This window comes from Marmota marmota, unplaced genomic scaffold (assembly GCF_001458135.2).
Source record: "Marmota marmota marmota unplaced genomic scaffold, marMar, whole genome shotgun sequence".
NCBI classification, from domain to species: domain Eukaryota; kingdom Metazoa; phylum Chordata; class Mammalia; order Rodentia; family Sciuridae; genus Marmota; species Marmota marmota.
Window position 1 is genome coordinate 41,432,160 of NW_025999977.1, and position 22,318 is coordinate 41,454,477.

Sequence of the window (22,318 nt, forward strand, 5' to 3'; positions counted from 1 at the left end):
TTTCCTTTGTAATTATAGGCCACTGGTACCAACTCCGGTTTTTTCTTTAGTGCCTAGATTTTATTCGATTTTTGTTGTTTCTGGTTGCTTTTTCTTTGGCTTACTGTCTGTCCAAAATTCTTTTGACTTGGGAGCAAATTATTAAGTAACCCTCATGTGTGTGAAAGCCTACTGGGAACGTTTAGAAGTGACCTAGGAAAGGACCAGTTTTGTTTGTTTTGGAGATTGAACCTAGGGGCACTCCACCACTGAGCTCCATCCCCAGCCCTTGTTTTTTTTTTCTTTTCCTTTCTTTTTTTTTTTTTTTTTTTTNTTGAAAATGTGCAACTGAAAGCAACAATTATATAGGAAGTTTAATTCAAAGGTTGGGATTATACTCTGTAGTTTCTGCGTTGTGTGCCCTTTGGCATGTTAGTATTCTTTTCTGGGTTTCTGTTTCCAAATCTATAAAATAGAGATGATGATAATAATAAGAACAATACCAACATATTAGGGGTTTGTGAGGATTAAGTGAGATTATGCATGAATGCATTTAATGAGGTTTTTTGTTGTTGTTGTTGTTGTTTGTTTTGAGGTTGAGTCTCACTGTGTTGCCTAGGCTAACCTCCAGTTCTTGGGCTCAAGTGATCCTCCCATCTCGGCCTCCTGAGTAGCTGGGATCACAGGCATGCACCAACTTGCGTAGCTCAATGCATGTTAAGAGTTTAAACAAGTGTCTGGCATAGCCTGAATCTGTCAACATAAACTGCTATTATTTTTATTTTTATTTTTTTTAAAGAGAGAGAGAGAGAGAATTTTAATATTTACTTTTTAGTTTTCGGCAGACACAACATTCTTTGTTTATGGTGCTGAGGATTGAACTCAGGCCGCACGCATGCCAGGTGAGTGCGCTGCCGCTTGAGCCACATCCCCAGCCCAACTGCTATTATTATGTAATAGAAATGTTATATTTAGGAGCTCTTTGGGTTTGGGAATGAATACCTTTTTTGTTTAATATTGTTTAACATACAAACAATGTTTTTATGTATGTCTTTTAAGAATAGATGGACTGTTATGTTCTTTATTATAGCCTTTCATTGTATTATTTTCTAAATTATATTTAGTAACATGTTTATGCAAAACAGTGGTGATATGGGACACAATGTCTCAGCTGATGCAGGACTCTACAGAGAAAATAGTTAAGTTAGAAATAAGGCATAACCCCATATTTTCATCATGTTTATAAACTGATGTAAGTATTAGCTGTTTAATATTTTAGAAGTTCTCAAATAAAGTGACAATGGTTTATCTTTTCATACATCAGGCTCCCACTTTATTTTTATTGATTCGGTCTTAAAATGTACACATTGAGCCTGGTTTCCTGTAACTCTTCACAACAGAATGATGTGCACTTGTTCTAATTGTTCAATTATACAGTGGCTTATTGTGTCTTTCTTTGTTTCTAGGATGATTGAGGAAGGTGGGAACAAGCGGAAGACCGTGGCAGAGAAGAGGCAGCTGTTCATAGAAATGCGTGAGTCTCTAGTCCTCCTAAGTGTTGAGTGTTTTTTTTTTGTCTCATGATCAGTCATAGCTTTAATCAGAAGATTTATGTCACAAGCTGTAGAAATGGAAGAATGGGAGTTGGAGGACTCCGAGCCAGAACTTACATTTTAATTAAATTGATTTGAGTTGCTTTCATAAGTACCGTCATAAATAATAATGTCACCTGGAATACCTGTGATCTTAAGTCGCACCAGTTAGACCTCTTGCTGTAACTTTGTTGTTACCATGAACTTGTACATGGTGGTAAGTAGTTAATGATTAATACATTATGTAAATTATCTTCAACTAGATATCAACCCTAAGGTAGAGATTCAGGGTAATAGTGTTATATTAGTAGCTAGAGCTGATGGGAAAACTGAAATGAATGAACTGTACTTTCCAATTCAAAATCTGTGAAAAAAGTATATTTTTACATAAAAAACAATAAAAATGAAAGATTTCAGAGAGCAAGGGACTGTTCTTAGTATTTGAAAGATTATTTTGCTGTGTGACGACTTGTCTTTGTGACCGTGACCAACTCAGATTCCTTTGCCATGATATGGGATTGTTGGTCTGGACCAGTAAGTATGAAGCCCTAAAAATATTTTTTACTCTTTTTCAAATGAAATCTTAAAAGGACTATCAACATATTACAAAATTGGTACTGTATGGTTAAAGCAGGAGAGGGGAGGCAGAATCCCAGCCTAGAATAGCCCTGAAGCACTTGGGAGAATTCTAGAATTCTGTGTATCACAGTATAATGGTTAAGGTCCCAGAAGATCTTTCAACTGTACATATTTTAGTTCATTGGAAATACGGTTGCAGGAGGTAAAGCTGGGCTCAACCTATATCCATGTTGTCCTGTCAACCGCAGGCTAGGTGATTCTTGTTAGATATGGTGGAGAAGAAATTTTTACCATTTGCTGTGCTTGGGTGGTCTTCAAGGACTTTTACAGTTTGAGTCTAATTGTTTGTCATTCAAGCCAGGTATTTTTTATCATCTCACCTTCTGCCTCCAAAGGAATCACAGAGTACAGCTGAATTTTACCTTATAAGTTAGTCTTTGTGTGTGTGTGTGTGTGTGTGTGTGTGTTTGTTTGTTTGTTTGTACTGGGGACTGAACCCACGGGTGCTTTATCACTGAGCTACATCCCAGCCCTTTTTTTATTTTGAGGCAGGTCTTGTTAAGCTGTTGAGGCTGGCCTCCAACTTGCAGTCCTCTGCTTTAGATTCCCAAGTAGCTGGAATCACAGGTGTGTGCCACTGTGCCTGTTTATAACTGAGTCTAGAATCTGTTTGTTGCTCAAACCACAGAAGCCTTGAGTCCAGGCTCTGCAGTTAGGCTGCTTGGCTAGGGTATTGTCTTTCTTACCTACTATATAACCTTAGGCAAGTTATTTAATCTATCTCTGTCTCAGTTTCCTTATCCATGAAATGGAATAGTACTGACTCTATAGAATTTTGAAGATTAAGTGGGACAATGAGGATAAAGCACTTTTCACAGTGCCCGAGCAATAGTGAGTAGTAAACAGTGAATGTGTTTTTGTGTTTATTACATTTTTTTTGTCATTATTGCTTTTATGAATAGAAGCAATGTGTTTCTTATACCGTCTTCCAGACTTGACTCTCAAGTTTGCTATTTATGTGTGCAAGGTTGAACTGTATAAGTTTGTGCCACTTCTTTGCTTCAATCCCTTTGGTTACTTTTTATCACCTTTATGAGAAAGTCCTAGCTCCAAAACATGTCTTAGTTCTTTCTTTTGCTCAGTTCACAAGTTCCCAGTTTCTTTCACATGCCTTATGTGTTAGTCAGCTTTTCATTACTGTAATACATACCCCAGAATAATCAGTTTTTAAAGAGAAAATATTTATTTTGGTTTTCAGTTTTAGAGGCTTTAGTCTATTGTGCTGCAGTCTGGCTGGGCACGAATCACCAAGCCACCACAAAGCACTTGTATGTTCAAACAGGAAACTATTGCCTGAACTCCAGCAGCACTCCACGCACACTCCCCCCGGAACTCTCCCGAATGCCACCCACGTGGCCCCTCACACCACACCAACAGGAACTCCCTCCCCCAGAACTTCACCAACCAACACCAACTCCTCAGGAAATCCCCGTGAGAACTCCAAAGTAGGGGCAGGGGTCTATATACAATTGAATCAATCCAGCATCATCTTAATGGCTCGCCTCTCAACCATTACTTCTGGCAAAATGCCAGGGGCCATTCCCACTCGGCTGTGGTTCTCAACACGATTGCTCATTCCTTTTGGGCCTGGGGCAAGGCAGCACATTATGGTGGGGACCCTGTGGTGGAGAAAAGCTGCTTATCCAGGACTGGGATTCAAAAGAGAGTCAGGAAGAGGCTGAGGCCCCACTCTCCCCTTGAGGGCATACCTGCAGCAATTGGAAGACCTTCCCCTAGGCCTCACCTCTAGTTCCATGGCCTCCCAGGAGTGCTAAGCTGGGGACCATGTTTTTAGCACATGGACCTTTGGGACACATTTGAGATCCAGACTTGAGCACTGCACATCACATCGTTTCCCAGCAATGCTTACTGACTTTTCTGTGGCTGGATCATGCTGCTCCATGCCTTTGTGCCTTTGTTAATACTGTTGCCTGAACTTCATCTGGCAAACATCTCCTGCTTGCCCTGCAAGGGGTCTTTCCCAGTCAATTTTGGCACATTTATTGAGAATGCACTGTGTTCCAGGTACTGTTCTGGGTGCTAAGGTGACAGGGGAGAAGAAAACACAGTTCCTGACTTTAGTTGTGAGGCTCATGTTTTATTTAGCAAAGGGAAGCAGACAATGAAGGAAACCAAATAAATAGATACAGTGACTCCTGATACTAAATAGTGCCCAGGCGCCTTATATAAATAAACATGAGCACAGGGAGGTGGGGGGAGACAGAGAGAGAATATGAATGAATGAATGTGAGGATTTGTGATTCCAGGAGATACTTGAAGTAGTTCTGCAAAGAATTGGTTCTACTGCTTAGTGAATTTTATCACTCCAGCTCCTTATATTAGTTATTCTTTGTTACAAACTCAAGGATTCAGTCAGCCTGGGAGTTGTTTGCTAAGTGTGGCTTTGTGAGCCTCCCCTTTTTCTTCACAGAAGAGGTGCATTTGTGGCCACTGTACCCATTGTTGGAAGCCCCATTTCCTCATTCCCAGTAATACCAATTGACACTCCAATGTAATTACCTTCTGTGGGTGCCAGTCACTTGCCTGATAGTCACTTGGGTGTATCATCTAGGTGTTGGGTTGATTTTAGTATGTCAATTTTAACTTATTGATCTTTCTGTACTCTTTTATTAGTCTTATTAGGTTAGTTTGTAGAGTTCTCCTTAGGTAGGTAACTATACCATTTTTAGAGACTATGATGGGAGAATCATGGGGGCCCAGGAAGGACCTGGGAGAAGCGATGTCCAGGCTGATAGCCTGTTGATGAGGTGAAGAAAGGGCTAAGGCAGTAGCACTTGCAAAGGCCCAAAGATGAGAGGCCGTGGCACTGCTGGGTGATTGCATGTAGTCCACCCTGGTTGGAGTGGGTATGAGGTGCAATTTGAAATGAATGCATGAACTGGGCCTTTTAGTTGGGCTGGGTGGTCTTGTGTTTTCTGAACTTGGCTTAATTGTAAGTTTTTCTTGGGCACTTGCTAAAAATGAAGGTTTTAGTTGCCTCCCTCCAGATTTGGATTCAGTAAGTAACCTAGAGTGGGGCCTGGAATCTCTCTTTGTTTTTCTGGGGAATGTTTATGGTCAGGTGATATTAATTGACCCTTAGACTCATCATCTTCTGTTGTGATCACAGTTACCATATCGTGTTTCATGTTCTTCTGCTACCACACACTCCTGTTGGCTCACTATTTGTTTTTTGTCTCCTTACTGATAAAAAGGCTTTGAAGTTGATCTGGTTTCCACATTTGTTATTCCCTAAGAACTCTCTCTGCCCTGAAATCAAAGGAGGCAATTGTAGTGCACTAAAATAGCATTTTGGGGTGTATATTTCTTCAACATTTTAGTGGAATAGAACTACATTGTTTTTTAATGGAAATATAGTTACAGGAAATATAGGAAGTGTCAAGAGAATAAGCTCCAGGCTGGTATCTCAAATAACATCTTAGTATATTGTAGACTTTTTAAAAAAAAATATTTATTTTTTAGTTTTAGGTGGACACAATATCTTTATTTTCTTTTATGTGGTGCTGAGGATCGAACCCAGCGCCTCACGCATGCCAGGTGAGCACGCTACCACTTGAGCCACATCCCGAGCCCAATTGAGACTTTTCTAAGGAGAGGGTTTTACAAGTAGTTCAGTGCTGTTTTCCTTTGTTGCTAGATTGTCGTTTCCCATAGGAGTTTAAGTTTTGGATACAAGTAGATTTAATAAAATTCTTCCATTTGTCACTATGCTCTTCTTGGGATTTGTTATCCTATACAACGTACAGCCCATGCCATGAATGAGGAGAACTGTAATGTAGAAGGAAGGGTTAGTTCCTTCCTGTCCTTTTTCCATCTTCCTCCCTTACTCCTGGGATTCCCAGGGCTCTCATATTGCTCCTGTTTGCTGAAGAGCTTACCTGGATTCTCCAACTGGGACTAGAGTTTTACCTGTGTGTTAAATTAGTATCCTTTGCTCCATTTCTTGATAAGCCTAAAACATATTGTTTGACATTAGTATTAAAATGACACTGGGCTGGGGTTGTGACCCAGTCTAGAGTGCTCGCCTAGCATATGTGGGACCCTGGGTTCAATCCTCAGCACCACATAAAAATAAATAAATAAAATAAAGGTATTGTGTCTAACTACAACTAAAAATAAATACTAAAAAAAGTAAAATGACACTTTACTGTATTTCTTATAACTAAGTGAAGAATGATTATTTCTACCTAAGACACCTGAAACCAATAATATAGTAATTTTCTTTCTTCTTCTTGAGACAGTGTTTTTCTGTGTTGCCTGTGCTGGCTTTGAACACCTGTCCTCAAGTGATCCTCCTTCCCCAGCTTCCTGAGTAGCTGGGACTACAGGTGTATCACTGCACTTGGCTCATGATCATTATCAGATTAAATATTGGGGGCTTTATAATTTTTATTTGTGAGACTGTAATATTCTTTTTTTTTAATATTTATTTTTTAGTTGGACACAATATCTTTATTTTGCTGAGGATCGAACTCAGGGCCTCGCACGTGCTAGGCGAGCACTCTACTACTGAGCCCCAGCCCCAGCCTGAGACTGTAATACTTCTTGATGAGGGAATCAACTTGACCCTTTAAAAAAAAAAAAAAAAAAAGAAAAGAAAAAAAAGAAGTATTACAGTCTCACAAATAAAAATTTTAAAGCCCCCAGTGTTTAAACAGATAATGATCACGAGCCAAGTGCAGTTGAACATCCCTAATTTAAAAATCTAAAGTCTGAAATCTGAAACTAAGAAGTCCAAAGAGTTTCAGATTTCACACTTTAAAATGTTTCACATTGCAGAGCATTTTGAATTTTAAAGTTTTACATTAGGGACAACTACAGAACACTAAAGGAAGAAATTGAAGAAGACCCTAGAAGATGGAAATATCTCCCATGTTCTTGAATAGGCAGAATTAATATTGTCAAAATGGCCATACTACCCAAAGTGCTATACAGATTTAAGCAATTCCTATTAAGGTACCCATGATGTTCTTCATAGAAATAGAAAAAGCAGTATGAAATTTATTTGGAGAAATAAGAGGCCCAGAATAGCCAAAGTAATCTTCAGCAAGAAAAGTGAAACAGGAGGCCCTTACAATACCAGACCTTAAATTATATTGCAGAGCTATATTAACAAAAATGGCATGGTATTAGCACAAAAACAGAATGAAAACAAATGGTACAGAATAGAAGACACAGAGACAAATTCATACATAATAGTTATACTAGATAAAAGCACCACAAACATACCTTGGAGAAAAGGTAGTGTCGTCAACAAATGGTTCTAGGAAACTGGAAATCCATTTGTGATAAAATAAAATTAGACCCCTATTTCAGATCCTGCCGAAAACTCAAGTGGATCAAGGACCTAGGCATTAGACCAGAGACCCTGTGCCTGCTAGAAGAAAAAGTAGACCCAAGTCTCCATCATATTGACTTAGGATCCAAATTCTTCAACAACACTCTTAAAGCACAGAAGTAAGATGAAGAATTGATAAATGGGATGGTATCAAACTAAAAAGCTTCTTCACAGCAAAGGAAACAATCAAGAGAGCCTACAGAATGGGAGAAAATATTTGCCAATGGCACCTCAGATAGAGTATTAGTCTCCAAGATATATAAAGAACTCAAAAAACTTAGCATCACAAAAACAAATAACCTAGTCAATAAATGGTCTAAGGAACTGAATAGGCACTTCACAAAAGAAGAAATATGATACGTCAACAAACATGAAAAAAATGTCCAACATTATTAGAAATTAGAGAAATGCAAATTAAAACTACACTGAGATTTTAATTTCATTCCAGTCAATGGCAGTTATCAACATTACAAGTAACAATAAATGTTGGCGAGGATGTGGGGGAAAAGGCACACTCAAACATTGCTTGTGGGACTGCAAATTGGTGCAACCACTCTAGAAAGCAGTTTGGAAATTCCTCAGAAAACTTGGAATGGAATCACCATCTAACCCAGCTATCCCACTTCTTTGCATATACCCAAAGGACTTCAAATAAGCATATTACAGTGACACAGCTACATCAATTTTTTTTTTCTTTAGTTGCTCATGACAATACAATGATCTTGACATATCATACATTTGAATCAAATGGGTATAATTTCTCATTTTTCCAAGTGTACAGGTAGCAGAATCACATTGGTTATACGGCAACGTATATACATACAGCAATACTAGTGTCTATTTTATTCTGCTGCCCTTCCTATCAATGTTTATAACAGCTCAATTCACAATAGCTAAGCTATGGAACCAACCTAGGCGCCCTTCCACAGATGCATGGATAAAAAAAATATGGTACATATATACAATGGAATATTACTCAGCCTTAAAGAAGAATGAAATTATGGCCTTTGCTGGTAAATGGATGGAAGTGAAGACTGTCATGCTAAGTGAAATAAGCCAATCCCCCAAAACCAAAGACTGAAAGTGTGGATGCTGACTCACAATAGGCGGGGGATGGGGTGGGGGTGGGAGTGGAGGTTCAGTGGATTAGATGGGGAGAATGGGGGGAAGGGAGAGAGGATGGGAATGGGAAAGACAGTAGAATGAATCAGACATAACTTTCCTATGTTCATATATGAATACACAACCAGTGTAACTCCACTTTATGTACAACCACAAAAATGGGAATTTATACTCCATGTATGTATGTCAAAATTCGTTCTACTGTTGTGTATAATTAAAAATACAAAACGAAAAGATTAAAAAAAAGTTTTGCATTAGAGATGCACAACTGATAAAATCTGAAAAGCTCAAAAATCTGAAATACTTTTGGTCCCCAGAGTTTTGGATAAGGGATATTCAGCCTGTATTAAAAAAAAAAAAAAAAAAAGGGGAAGGCTGGTCGGGTGTGGTAGTGCATACCTGTAATCTTAGCAATTCAGGAGGCTGAGGCAGGAGGATCTCAAATTCGAGGACAGCTTCAGCAATTTAGTGAGGACCTAAGCAAATTAGCGAGACCCTGTCTCAATATAAAAAATAAAAACGGGAGATGTGGCTCATGATTAAGCATCCCTGAGTTAGATCTCCAGTAACCACATCCCCAGGGGGGAAAAAAAAAAAAGTGAAGGCTGTCCTAGAGGCAGTGGATGAGGATTCTTAAAAATCCAGAAGCAGGGGCTGGGCCTTGGCTTAGCGGTAGAGCCCTTGCCTAGCACATGCAAGGCCCTGGGCTCGATCCTCAGCACCACATATAAATAAATAAAATGAAGGTATTGTGTCCAACTACAATTAAAAAACTAAATATTAAAAAAAAAAAATCCAGAAGCAGGTAGACATTTGGGAAGTTTTGGAACCTGGTGGGTGGAATGTTGGCACAACAAAGTTTTGATGAACTTCTAAGGTATTGATTATATCTTACTTTCAGAAATTATTTTGGCATGTGACTGCTATTAGATCTTTAAAAGTGATATCGTGACCAGGACTCCCTACAGTTGCAGAATCCTGGGCTATCCCACTGTCTGAACCTTCTCCTACCGGGTTTTAGAGTGAGGTATTTTCACAAGAACAATGGCAAAGGAAAGGAGAGTGACACTTGATTCTTCACTAGTACCTGGAACTTTAGGGTAGAGATCTCTGACACATTGGGCTAGAGCATATAGCTTTCTCATTTTCCAAAACTACTTAGCTTTGGACTTATGTAATATTTGCTGTATTTCATTTTTTTTTTTTTTTGAAGTACCCAAATCTGACTCTGATTGCACCAGAGTCTGAAGGGAACAAGTTATACCAAGTTCACTGACTTTCTCCTCCAAACATGGCCTCATAGGCAAACATGGCCTAATGAATACCCTGTAGTCTGACCAGACTGGTAATCTTTCTCTTTGTGAACTGGGAATGAGAACTTTCTTCTCCTAGTTATTTTCATTTGTTTTGTCAATATTTCTCATTAAAATCTTTCATAAAAATAGAGATTAAAATTAATGTAGTGATCTAATGACAGCTTATTTATTAAAAGAACTTTTACATCTGTCAACATTGTTTCTTTAAACCATTGGTTTGCTTTTGATTAGTTAATATTTAGTGGTCCCTATTTAAAATATTTAGGTTGAGGTGGTAATATATTTAGAAGCTAAATGAGTAAAAGAAAATAGAAATAAATTTAACAAAAGAGGTATAAAATCTGTGTGCTAAAAACTGCAATACATTGTTGAAAGAAGTTAAGAAAGACCTAAATAAATGGAAAGATGCTCTGTGTTAATCAACTGGAAAATTTAATACTGTTAATATGGCAATATTTCCTAAATTGATTCATAGATTCAATTTCAGGATCAAAAAAATCCTTACTGGCTTTTTTGCAGAATAGGTAGGCTGATTATAAAATTCATATGAGAACTTGAAGGACCTAGAAGAACCAAAATGATCTTGGAAGAGGAGGACTCACATGTTCTGCCTTTAGAACTTACTGCAAAGTTATATTAATCTAGGTCATGTGCTCCTCCATAAGAATAGACACATAGTCAGCTTTCCATCATTGTAACAGAATACCTGGAACAATCAATTTTAAAAAGAACAACTGTGGAGGAAAAAAAGGAGCAAATGTAGCAGCAAAATCTTGTCAAATAAATAAATAAATAAATAAATAAATAAATAAGGGCTGGGAATGTGACTCAGTGCCCCAGCACATAGTTTTGAAGGTTTCTGTCCATGATCTCTTGGCCTCATTACTTTTGGGTCTTTGGTGAAATGGTGTATCATAGTAGAAGCAGACAGCAGAGGAAGCCATTCATATGGCCAGAAATGAAAGACAGAAGAGACCAAGGTCCCTCGGTCCTTTTGAGGACATATCCGCATGAGTTGAAGACTTCCCATCTCTTTTTTTTTTTGGTGCTGGGGATTGAACCCAGGGCTTTGTGCATGCAAGGCAACCACTCTGCCAACTGAGCTATGTCCTGGCCTGTAGGGTTCACCTCTTAATGACTATACCACAGTGACATCTCACTGGGGAATAAGACTTTGACCTTTAACACTTGGGCCTTTGGGAGACATTTAAGAGGGTAGAATTGAAAGTCTGGAATTAAACTCATATATTTATGGTCAGTCGATTATTTATTTTTTTCTTTTTTGGTGCTGGGGATAAACCCAGGGGCGTTTTACCATTGAGCTACATCCCTAGTCCTTCATATTTTATTTTTTGAGACAGGATCTCACTGAGTTACTTAGGACCTCCCTAAGTTACTGAGGCTGGCCTTGAAGTTGTGATCCTTCTGCTTCAGCCTACTGAGTTGCAGGAATTACAAGCTTATGTCATCAGAGTCAGTGGTGGTTAATTGCTTTTTCTTTTTTTAGATGTTGATGGACCTTTATTTTATTCATTTATTTATATGTGGTGCTGAGAATCAAACTCAGTGCCTCACACGTGCTGGGCAAGCACTGTGCCACTGAGCCACCACCCCAGCCCTTGGTTAATTGATTTTTGGCAAGGATTTCAAGATCATTCAATGAGGAAAGAATAGTCTTTTGAACAAATGGTGCTGGAGAAACTTGGTAACTACATGTGAAACAATGCATTTGGGTCCTTACCTCACACTATATATCGGATTAACTAAAAATCATAGACCTAAGTACAAGAGAAAAAAACTCTAAAAAAAACCACAGGTGTAAATCTTCTTGGATATGACATCAGAAGCACAGATGATAAAAGAATAAATAGATAAATTGGACTTAAATGATAAACGTTTGTACTTTAAGAGAGTGAAAGGATCACCTACAGAACGGGAGAGAATATTTGCAAATCATATGTCTTGTGACTTTTCCCTAGTTGGTTGTAAGATAACCCAATTAAATAGTAGGCAAAGTGACGGCTAACGGAAGAGATCTCTTTTGGATGATGAAAATTTTGTAAACCAATTACAATGATAATTGCACAATTTTATGTATGTAATAATAACCATTGAATGATATACTTTATGAATAATTTGTATGGTATATGAATTTTTTTCTCCTTTTTTTTTTTTTTTTTGGGTACCAGGGATTAAACCTAGGTCATATCCCCATACCTTTTTATTTATTATTTTGAGACAGGGTCTCACTATGTTGTTTAGGGCATTGCTAAATTGCTAAGGCTAGCCTCAAACTTGCAATCCTTCTGCCTCAACCTCCCAAGTTGCTGGGATTATAGGCATGCACCACTGCGCCTGGCCTAAATCATATTTAAATAAAGTATTTTTTGGGGGGGTGAGTGGGTACTGGGGATTGAATCCAGGGGCACTTGACCACTGAGCCAGATCCTCAGCTTAGCTAGCACCTTGCTTTTGCTGAGGCTGGCTTTGAACTCATGATCCTCCTTCCTCAGCCTCCCAAGTGCTGGGATTACAGACATGCATCACAGTGCCCCGCTTAAATAAAGCTTTTGTATCTCATGCTGGGGATATAGCTCAATTGGTAGAGTGTTTGCCTTGCATGCACAAGGCCCTGGGTTCAATCCCCAGCACCACCAAACAAGAAGTTTTTATATCTCAAAAAAAGTAGGACTACATAATAATGGTATAGAAGTATAGAAATTTTTGTGAGAGCCAGGTGTAGAAGAAATAATTTTAATCATGGCATCAAGGTAAAGGTTGATTGAAGTGAGACTAAAAGAAATATTTTACTTTTGGTCAATTACTTTCCCCAAGAACCTGGAGAATCCTGTTTCTCCTTATATACTGTGGAGTGGAAATGAGCGATGCCTGTGAATACTGTAGAAGATAATTTATCCCAGTTCAGTTTCTCCTTAGTGAGTCAAGAATTATAAAGGCAGCATAGATGAAATAAGGAACTCACATTGGAGGCCAAACCTATCTGAAATGACCTTAAAATCAAAGGAGACTTTATTTACAGCAAATTATACAGTGAGAATAAAGTTTAATTTGTAGACATGTAATTTTAGGTGGCATTCTAGTTACTGTGACTGTGTTACCCTAAATGATCATTTATTTTGTTTCTAGTTTTGTGGATATAGACATCCAGTTCTGACTTTGTTCTGAATGTTCCAGGTCTTGGTCAGGGCTGAGTCATTTTTAAGGCTCACTCACTCACTCACAGGTTTGGCAGTTAAGAGTGTCTTGGTGCATGGTCTCCATTCCTCTATGTCTGAACCGTGCTCTGTGGCCCCTGTCTACTGGCCATTCGGTCTCTGTTTCCACACAACATGACAGCTGGGTTCCCAGGGCAGGCATCCTGCCGGAGCAGGGGCAAGCTGAGCTGTGTCTTATCACCTACCTCCAGAAAGTCCCACTGTCACTTCTGTTGAATTCTGATCATTAAGGCAGTTACAGTCTCCTGTTCAAGTGCAGGGGAGGGATGTTGTACTAGAAGTACATAAAAGCACAGCTCTGGGAATACCCCTGTGGCCATTTTTAGGAAAGTACAGGTTCCCACAGTCCTGGAAGGGAGGCTTACTGGTCAGCTGGTCCAGTCCCCTTGATTTGCTGATGAGGACACCAAGGCTGAGAAGAAATATGCAGTGTGGCTGCGTCACATTCGATTTTTGGGGGCTGGAATTTAGCCTGCTCTTCCACCTGCAACCCCACCTGCTCCCCTCTCCTGATCGCATAGGTCCCTCAAGTTGTGAGCCAGCCTTCCTCAGCTTACTTAGCCCAACCTAAGGGTGATGTTGGCAAGGCTGCTGGCAGAGGCCTGCCTGTAGTGGGAAGGGGAGGAAGTGTCTCCCACTCTCCCTGCACATTGGCTTTCTCAGAAGGCCTGGCCGACCGCTGAGTGCTGTGACCACGCGGTGGAGCCCCACTTCCTAGCGTTAGAAATTCAGTGGTAAATCCAGTTGAACATTTTTTTTTGCCCTTTTTTCAGGTGCACAGAATTTTGATGTCATACGATTATCAACTTACAGAACAGCTTGCAAATTACGCTTTGTACAGAAACGATGCAACCGTAAGTCATTCTTCTCATTTCTCTGATGGGCAGATGGGGCTATCAATGTTGTAAAATATTTTAATATCTTTTGGACACATTATGATGTTAATTGAATTCTTTTTGTTGCAAGTATTTATCAGAATATACGCTTTATAATGGCAAGAACTTGTCATTTTACTCCTGTGTCCCCAGAATGTTGAACAGAATGTTTTGAGGTTGTCATGATGGTGAATGTTCTTTAAGCATGAGAATTGAATTCTCCTTGTTGCTAATGTTAAAGAAATGTGTTAAACAAACTTTAATACGATTTATCAGCTTCTGGGGGAAAAGAAAAACATCGATGTTTTGGTAAATATGTAGTAAGAATTTTCTTGATTAAGGTTAATATAAAAAATTAACCTTTTGATAAGTAATTGCTTTCATGTGCACTATAAAGTGTAGGTGGATATATGTGTGTATATATGTATGTAGTCTCTTAATTTCCATGAAGATGAACTGTTGTATGAATTATTATATTTTTCTTATGTATATGGTGATGGGAGAGAGGGACTATTAATGAAAAATAATAATATATAATGAAAAGAACATTAACCTAGACTTTATTTATTTTTTATTAGGTATTTTTTTAGTTGTAGATGGACACAATACCTTTATTTTATTTAATTTTATATGGTGCTGAGGATCGAACCTAGTGCCTCACACGTGCTAGGCAAGTGCTGCACCACTGAGCTACAACCCCAGCTCTTTTTTTTTTTTTAACCATATGATTTATTTTTATTTTTTTTAGTCATACATGACAGCAGAATGTATTTTGACATATAATACATATATGGAATGTACATATATCAATCATAATGTCTATTCTATTCTGCTGCCTTTCCTATCCCCCCTACTCCTCCCCTCCTCTCCTGTCCTTTCTCTCTATCCAATTTAATGTGACACACTTTTTTTTCTTTTTCTCATCACAACATCATATATGTATTCTGTATAACAATGAGGTTCTCTTTCCATCTTCCGTGCAACTCCCCTTCTCCCTCTTTTTCCCTCCCACCTCTCTTCCCTATTTAGTGGTAGTCTTCTTCTCATGCTCTTCCTCCCTATCCCATTTTGAGTCACCCCCTTATATCAGAGAAGACATTCGGCATTTGTTTTTTAGGGATTGGTTAACTTCACTTAGCATAATCTGCTCTAATGCCATCCCTTTGCTTGTAAATGCCATGATCTTGTTATTTTTTAATGCTGAGTAATATTCCATTGTGTATAAATGCCACATTTTTTTAATCCATTCATCTATTGAAGGGCATCTAGGTTGGTTCCACATTCTAGCTATTGTGAATTGTGCTGCTATAAACATTGATGTGGCTGTGTCCCTGTATTATGCTCTTTTTAGGTCTTTTGGGTATAGTCCGAGAAGGGGAATAGCTGAGTCAAATGGTGGTTCCATTCCCAGCTTTCCAAGGAATCTCCATACTTCTTTCCAAATTGGCTGCACCAGTTTGCAAATTTGCAGTCCCACCAGCAATGTATGAGTGTACCTCCTCTCCCACCCCCCCATCCTCTCCAGCACTTATTGTTGTTTGACTTCATAATGGCTGCCATTCTTATTGGAGTGAGATGGTATCTTAGAGTAGTTTTAATTTGCATTTCTCTGATTGCTAGAGATGGTGAGCATTNGCATCTATCGAGATGATCATATGGTTCTTATCTTTAAGTCTATTGATGTGGTGAATTACATTTATTGATTTCCGTATATTGAACCAGCCTTGCATCCCAGGGATGAATCCCACTTGGTCATGGTGCACGATCTTTTTGATATGTTTTTGTATCCGATTTGCCTGAATTTTATTGAGGATTTTTTTTGCATCTATATTCATTAGGGATATTGGTCTGAAGTTTTATTTCTTTGAAGTGTCTTTATCTGGTTTTGGAATTGGGGTGATGTTGGCCTCATAGAATGAATTTGGAAGTACTCCCTCTTTTTGTATCTCCTGAAATAGATTGTGGAGTATTGGTATTAGTTCTTCTTTAAAGTTCTTGTAAAACTCTGCTGTATATCTGTCTGGTCCTGGGATTTTCTTGGTTGGTAGTCTTTTGATGGCTTCTTCTATTTCCTCACTTGATATTGGTCTGTTTAGGTTGTTTATCATCCTGACTCAATCTGGATAGCTCATATGCCTTAAGGAATTTATTGATGCCTTCACAACCCCAGCTCTTTAACCTAGGTTTTAGACTTAATTTGCCATTTATTGAAACAAACAACTTGGGCAAGTTATGTTACATCTGATAACGTCTACCAGACTTTCAGCCTTACAAAGCCTAGCTTAAAATTCTTTCCAAGAAGTTTATTATGCTATACTACATCAAAGTTGTGTTTCTCTCTTCATTGATTTCCCAAAGCATGGTTTTTCAAATCATGTGTTGTGACCCATGCATTGATGCTTCATGAAATCTTGTTTTATAGTCACAACTTAAAACATGTTATACAAAAGAAAGAGAAAAGTATCAGAATGTAGTTTTTATGGTAAACAAAAGTGTTTGTGAATGTGTGTGTGTGTGTGTGTGTATTGGTTTAAATATATTTCTGTGGGTTGTAGTCAAAGTATTTGAAAACCACTGACTTGGAGCAATTCTTGTTTTCTGTCATTCCTCCCGTAGTTATTTTTGGGAAATAGTATCCTGTGTGTGCAGCTTTGAGAACCTGAACTCGGGTAGTGGGGTTGGAAATGCAGAATAGAAGATACGTTGTTCTACTTTTTACTTATGGTCCTACACTCTCCCTTAACTTTGTGTGGGTGTACAGTACAAGTAGGGTTAGCCTTATGTTTGTCCATATCCACGTTCCATTGCCCCTCCCTGTTTTTTGAAAGCTATCCTTTTTTTTTTTTTCATTGCCAAATAATCCTCTCATACACCTTAGGAGAAATATGCAAGAATGTTCATAGTGGTGTCTGTATGTGAGAAGATCTACTGAGACCTCTTGTGTTTGTGGGTTTGTGTGTCCTTGTACTAATACCGTACAGTAACCATCATGATAGCTTTTAATAAGCCTTCTTTGTAAAGCAAGTCTTCCTACTTCATTCTGTTTTTCTTTAAGATTCTCTGGGACATTTGTAGCCTTTTTACACTCATTTTCATACAGATTTTTGAATTTTTGAATTTGACAGTTTCTACTAGAACTCAAGGAAAACAAAGAACTGCTGAGATTTTTTCTTTTTTTTTTAGGTATAATTTACATATAATTCACTTCTTTAAAATATAGTCTTCTTGGGATTTTAATTGTGACTGAATGAATAAGTAGATCAAGTTGGGTAGAATTGACATATTTTCAATATTGACATTTTCTCTGTGAACATGGTAAATCCATCCTTTATTTATTTAGGTCTTTAATTTCTGCCAATTATATTTATAGATTTCTTTGTAGTAATGTAGCACATTCATTGAATTTGTCAATAGTCTTTCTGACTTATGTACTACTATAAATAGCACTTTAAAATTTCATTGTATGTTAGTGATATATGGAAGTACAGTGACGTTTATATATTGACCCTCTATCAGTTGTTTTAGATCCATATATTAATTTTAATAACTTATTTCTTGGATATTTATGATTTTATGCACGCATAGTTTTGTCATATCTAGTAGATGGCCATTGTATTTATTTGTCTTTCTTACTGCTTCCTACTTTATCCTGCATATTTCTATTGGTTAGGCCTCAAGTCTAGTGAAATGGTGATGGTGGACATCCACATCTTATTATCAGCATTAGAACATAGGCTTTCAACATTTCCTATTAAGTAGTTCATTTACTGCAGGTTCCTTGTAGATAGCCTTAATTAGGTTAAGAATATTCCCTAGTAGTGTGTTTCTTAATTTTTAAAAGTTAATTTTAAAAAATTATCTTTTAAATATTTTCTAGTACTAAGGAACACAGGCTTGTGCATACTGACAAGCACTTCACCACTGAGCCACATGCTCAGCCCTTTTAAAGATTTTTGAGACAGAATCTTGCTTAGTCACTTAGAATCCTCCTGCCCCAGCCTCCTGAGTAGCTGGGGTTATAGTTGTGGGCTGCGTATTATCCTAATCACTGAGGGCATTGATCCATATGTTGTCCTTATGCCTACTTTGTTAGTCATGGAGTTTAACCACTGTGTCCAGAGTTGGTTTTCTATGATTGTACTAGAAATAAGAGAGGTGTATTAGTATCTGCTGTTAAGATTGTGAATATGAGTTTGGTGTCTCTTTAGCATGTGTTCATTTTTGCTCTGTATAATTTGAGACCATTCTGTTAGGAGTAAACAAATAAAAAGTTCTTACATGTTTCTGTTGAATTTAAACTTTTATCATTATGCGATAACTCTATCTCTGGGAATGTTTTGTTCCACCATTTTTTAAAATTGAGGTATATATAATTCTCATACTGAAATTCACTCTTGTGTGCAGTTCAGTGGATTTTAGTGCATTCAGAGAGTTAGTTGTGCAGTCCTCCTCAGTGTCTAATTCCAGGACGACTTCGTCTCCCTGTTGTATTTGTAGTTATCTTGGTTCCCTCATCCTCCTATTCCTTGGCTACAAATAATGTACTTCTTCTATGGATTTTCCATTTCTGTACTATAAATATAAGTAAAATCATGTGATATGTGTTCTTTACTGTCTAAAATCTTAGCATGAAGGTTTCAAGTTTCATCTGCGTGTATGAGTACTTCATTCTTTTTATGGCCAAATAATATTCTGTACATATAGTAGATTTTGTTTATCAGTTGGTAGGCATTTGGGTTGTTTATATGTTTAAAAAAAATTTTTTTGTAGTTGTAGATGGACAGCATGCCTCTATTAATTAATTAATTAATTAATTAATGTTTGTATGTGGTGCTGAGAATGGAACCCAGTGCCTCACACATGCCAGGCAAGTGCTCTACCACTGAACTACAGTCCCAGCTCAGGTTATTTCTCCTTTTTGACTTGTGAGTAATGCAGCTAAATAATGCAGGAATGTACAAAAGTTCCAGTTTCTCCAAATCCTTACCAACAGTTGATGTTTTCTATTAAAAATTTATCGTTATCCTAGTGGTGTGAAGTGGTATATCGTTGAGCTTTTGTTTTGTATTTCCCTAAGACTAATGATGTATAGCATCTGTTCATGTGCTGTTGGCCATCTGAATATCTTTGGATAAGTGTCTTTGCTGTTTCCCATATTTAAATTGTTTGTCTTTTTTGGTTGAGTTCTAAGAGTATTTATGTATTCTGGACATAGATCTTTCTTAATTATGACTTGCAAATATTTTCTTCCATCCCTTGCCTTCTCACTTTATTGCTGTTATCTTTTGAAACACAAATTTAAATTTGAATAATACCCAGTGTATCTGTTTTCTTGGTTGCTCATTCTTCAGATGTGTTGCTCCTGATCTTGAGGGGAGAGCGTCTGTCTTTCCCAGTTAAGGAGAGCATTAGCTGTGGTTTTTTTTTGTAGATGTCCTTTATCAAGCTGAGGGATTTTCCTTTTGTTCCTAACTTGTGTGTGTTATGAAAGGGTAATGGATTTTGCCAAATGCTTTTTCTGTGTCCATCTAGGTGATCATGTGGTTTTCCAACCCCTCTTTTTTCTGTTGTAGTTGTATCAACTTTCTTTTGGGTAGAAGTTTCAGTCTCCTGAGTGAAGTCGAGTTTCATTCTAACTATCAAGGAAATGTCTCTTTTCTGTCTAGTTGAGTATTGTGTACTTTCTTCCTGAGTCACCAGTGCACTGAAGATGGTGTTTCTGTGTCGCCCCCCCCCCCGCCCCGCCCTAGGATTTTTAGTTATTTTCAAGGGGAGAGTAGATCCAGGTACAAGGCTGCTTTGTTATTGGAAATGAAATTTAAAATAAATCAGCTTCTTAAGTCATGGAGAAAAGAGACAAAAGATAAATTTATTTTCTGCTTACCATTGTTCAGAGCTGTGAGTGGTCCATGAGGCATTTAGTGTTTTACTATTGTATTTTCTCTCTTCTTAGGGTTATAGAGAGTAAAGTTTTAGTTGTAAAATACTGCCAGAGTTTCTAGGCTAAAGTAATAAAATAAGGTGAATTGAGATAATGTAGCAAGTTACTAAAAAGAGCGAAAGTTCATATATATATATATATATATATATAAAATTTGTTTTCCTTAAGTCATAGGTGGACGCCTTTATTTTATTTGTTTTCTGTTTTTATGTGGTGCTAGGGATCAAACCCAGTACCTCACACATACCAGGCAAGTGCTCTACCACTCAGCCCCAGCCCCAGCCCCATTATGAATATTTCTTGATCACTCCATTAAATTTTTTTAAAAATATTTTTTGGTTGTTGATGGACCTTTATTTTTATTTATTTTTTATTTATTTGTATGTGGTGCTGAGAATCGCACCCAGTGTATCACACATGCTAGGTAAGCACGTTATTCAAATTCACCAGTTATTCAAATATAAAAGTGCAGATGGTCCATCCTGGTCCACAGTGGCTTCTTTTTTGTACTGGGTATTGAACCCATGGGTGTTTTCCCACTGAGCTACATCCTCAGTCTTTTTAAAGTTTTTAGTTTTGAGACAAAGTTTGCTAAGTTGCTGAAGGTCTCTCTGAATTCTGAGTCTGATCTTGAACTTGAGATTCTCCTACCTTAGCTTCCTGAGTTCCTGGGATAAGTGCCATTGCACCCAGTTTATAGTGGCTTCTTTTCTGAGACTGTCATTCCATAGAATGTGTTTCTCTTTGTTGACTAAAGAGTGTATATTTTTTAAAAAATATTTTTTATTAGCTGTTGATGAAATTTTTTATTTTTATTTATTTATTTGTAAGTTGGTGCTGAGAATTGAACCCAGTGCCTCACACATGCCAGGCAAGTACACTACTGCTGAGCCCCAGCCTGAGATTCTATATTTTAAACTTAAAAAACTAGTTGATAAATGTAAGTGTCCAATTGTGAATGGAGCACATACTTTAAAATTGTTGACAGCTTATTTTCTTCATGTTTTAGTTCATCTGGTTGATATCTGGAACATGATCGAAGCCTTTCGAGACAATGGCCTTAATACACTGGACCATAGCACCGAGATCAGTGTGTCCCGCCTCGAAACCGTCATCTCATCCATCTACTATCAGTTGAATAAGCGCCTTCCTTCTACTCACCAAATCAGTGTGGAACAGTCCATCAGCCTCCTCCTCAACTTTATGATTGCCGCTTATGACAGGTAGTATCTTCCACGCTTGCTTCACTCTAGGAACACCTGTCACTTACTTCATTGCTCTGTTTCCAAACTGCCTAAGGCTAGTCCACTTAGAATCACAGTTAAAAGGGAAGTTAGTCAGTATAAGTCTCTTCTATCCAGTCAACAGTGACTTAACTGTCCTGGAGCACCTCATGTTAAGCTCTCTAGTATCAAGGAGAATCACAATGCTTGACATGTTGTTGAGTTCAATAGCTGTTCCCTCTCCAGTGACATATCTAAGTTGTGAGTGTGATTATGAGGCTTTCTAGTTGACTTTTAAGATATCTTTTCTTTAATCTGTAACATTAAGTGCCTTTGGACTAAAGTATCTTGTTTTGTCTTTATAAATGTTGAGGAACCTATTAAAAAAATTTTTTTTCAGTGCAGGACATTGGTAAACTTACAACAAGAGAAGAAAAATTATTTAAATGTATCCCAAATTAAAATGTAAATGATTTGAGACACTTGTATTCATAGAGAATTAAGTTGATTTTATGAAAAAGAAAACCAAACCAATCATGCAGGATGGAAGCAGAGCTAGCAGTTACATTCCAGGAGCTGAGAGCTCATATGTCTGCTTTCTGTTACTCTGTTGGCTGTTTGGTTTGGATAGATTAATTCTATCTGCTTCATTTTTTTTTTCTCTATAGGCTTACTTTGAGTTCATACCTTTGTAAAATGTTATTAATTATACTTTAAATAGTGAAAATTCTGTGAGTTAGTGATGAAACTAATTGTATTAAAGTAAAACTTTGTATCAAAGTTAGGTCACAATTAGATAGTTACTAAATGTACAACATGTTTATAAGATGTTACCTGATTATATATTATAGATACTTAATAGAAAATTATTTAAAGGAAATTTATATTATTAAAATCAGAATATCCTAGAGACATGAGTCCCAGAATCCTAATGCCACTTTTTAGTAGATCAGTGAATCCATAAGGTTAATTTTACACTTTCTGAGGATAATTTTGATTCAGAACCCTTAGTGAAAATTGTTATTCTGTGATGAGT

General features: G+C 37.6%; 1 protein-coding gene and 1 non-coding gene across 22 annotated transcripts in view; both read left to right on the plus strand.

Moving 5' to 3' along the window:
- Positions 1-829: 829 nt before the first annotated feature.
- The window catches only part of Dtnb (dystrobrevin beta), a 203,403-nt gene continuing 181,914 nt past the window's right edge, over positions 830-22,318 (plus strand). For 18 of the 21 annotated variants that reach the window (XM_048804702.1, XM_048804706.1, XM_048804703.1 and 15 more), the window contains exons 1-3: positions 1,446-1,513; positions 14,017-14,097; positions 21,069-21,282. In XM_048804702.1, the coding sequence (XP_048660659.1) occupies positions 1,447-1,513; positions 14,017-14,097; positions 21,069-21,282 (362 nt within the window). In that variant the 5' untranslated portion in view covers position 1,446. Of the gene's footprint in view, positions 882-1,441; positions 1,514-14,016; positions 14,098-21,068; positions 21,283-22,318 lie in introns of those variants that run through there. The other 3 variants (XM_048804709.1, XM_048804704.1, XM_048804701.1) reach the window with 2 other exon arrangements.
- On the plus strand, positions 12,592-12,664 carry Trnaa-ugc. Its single transcript has one exon. It is a non-coding gene; the product is annotated as a tRNA-Ala (tRNA).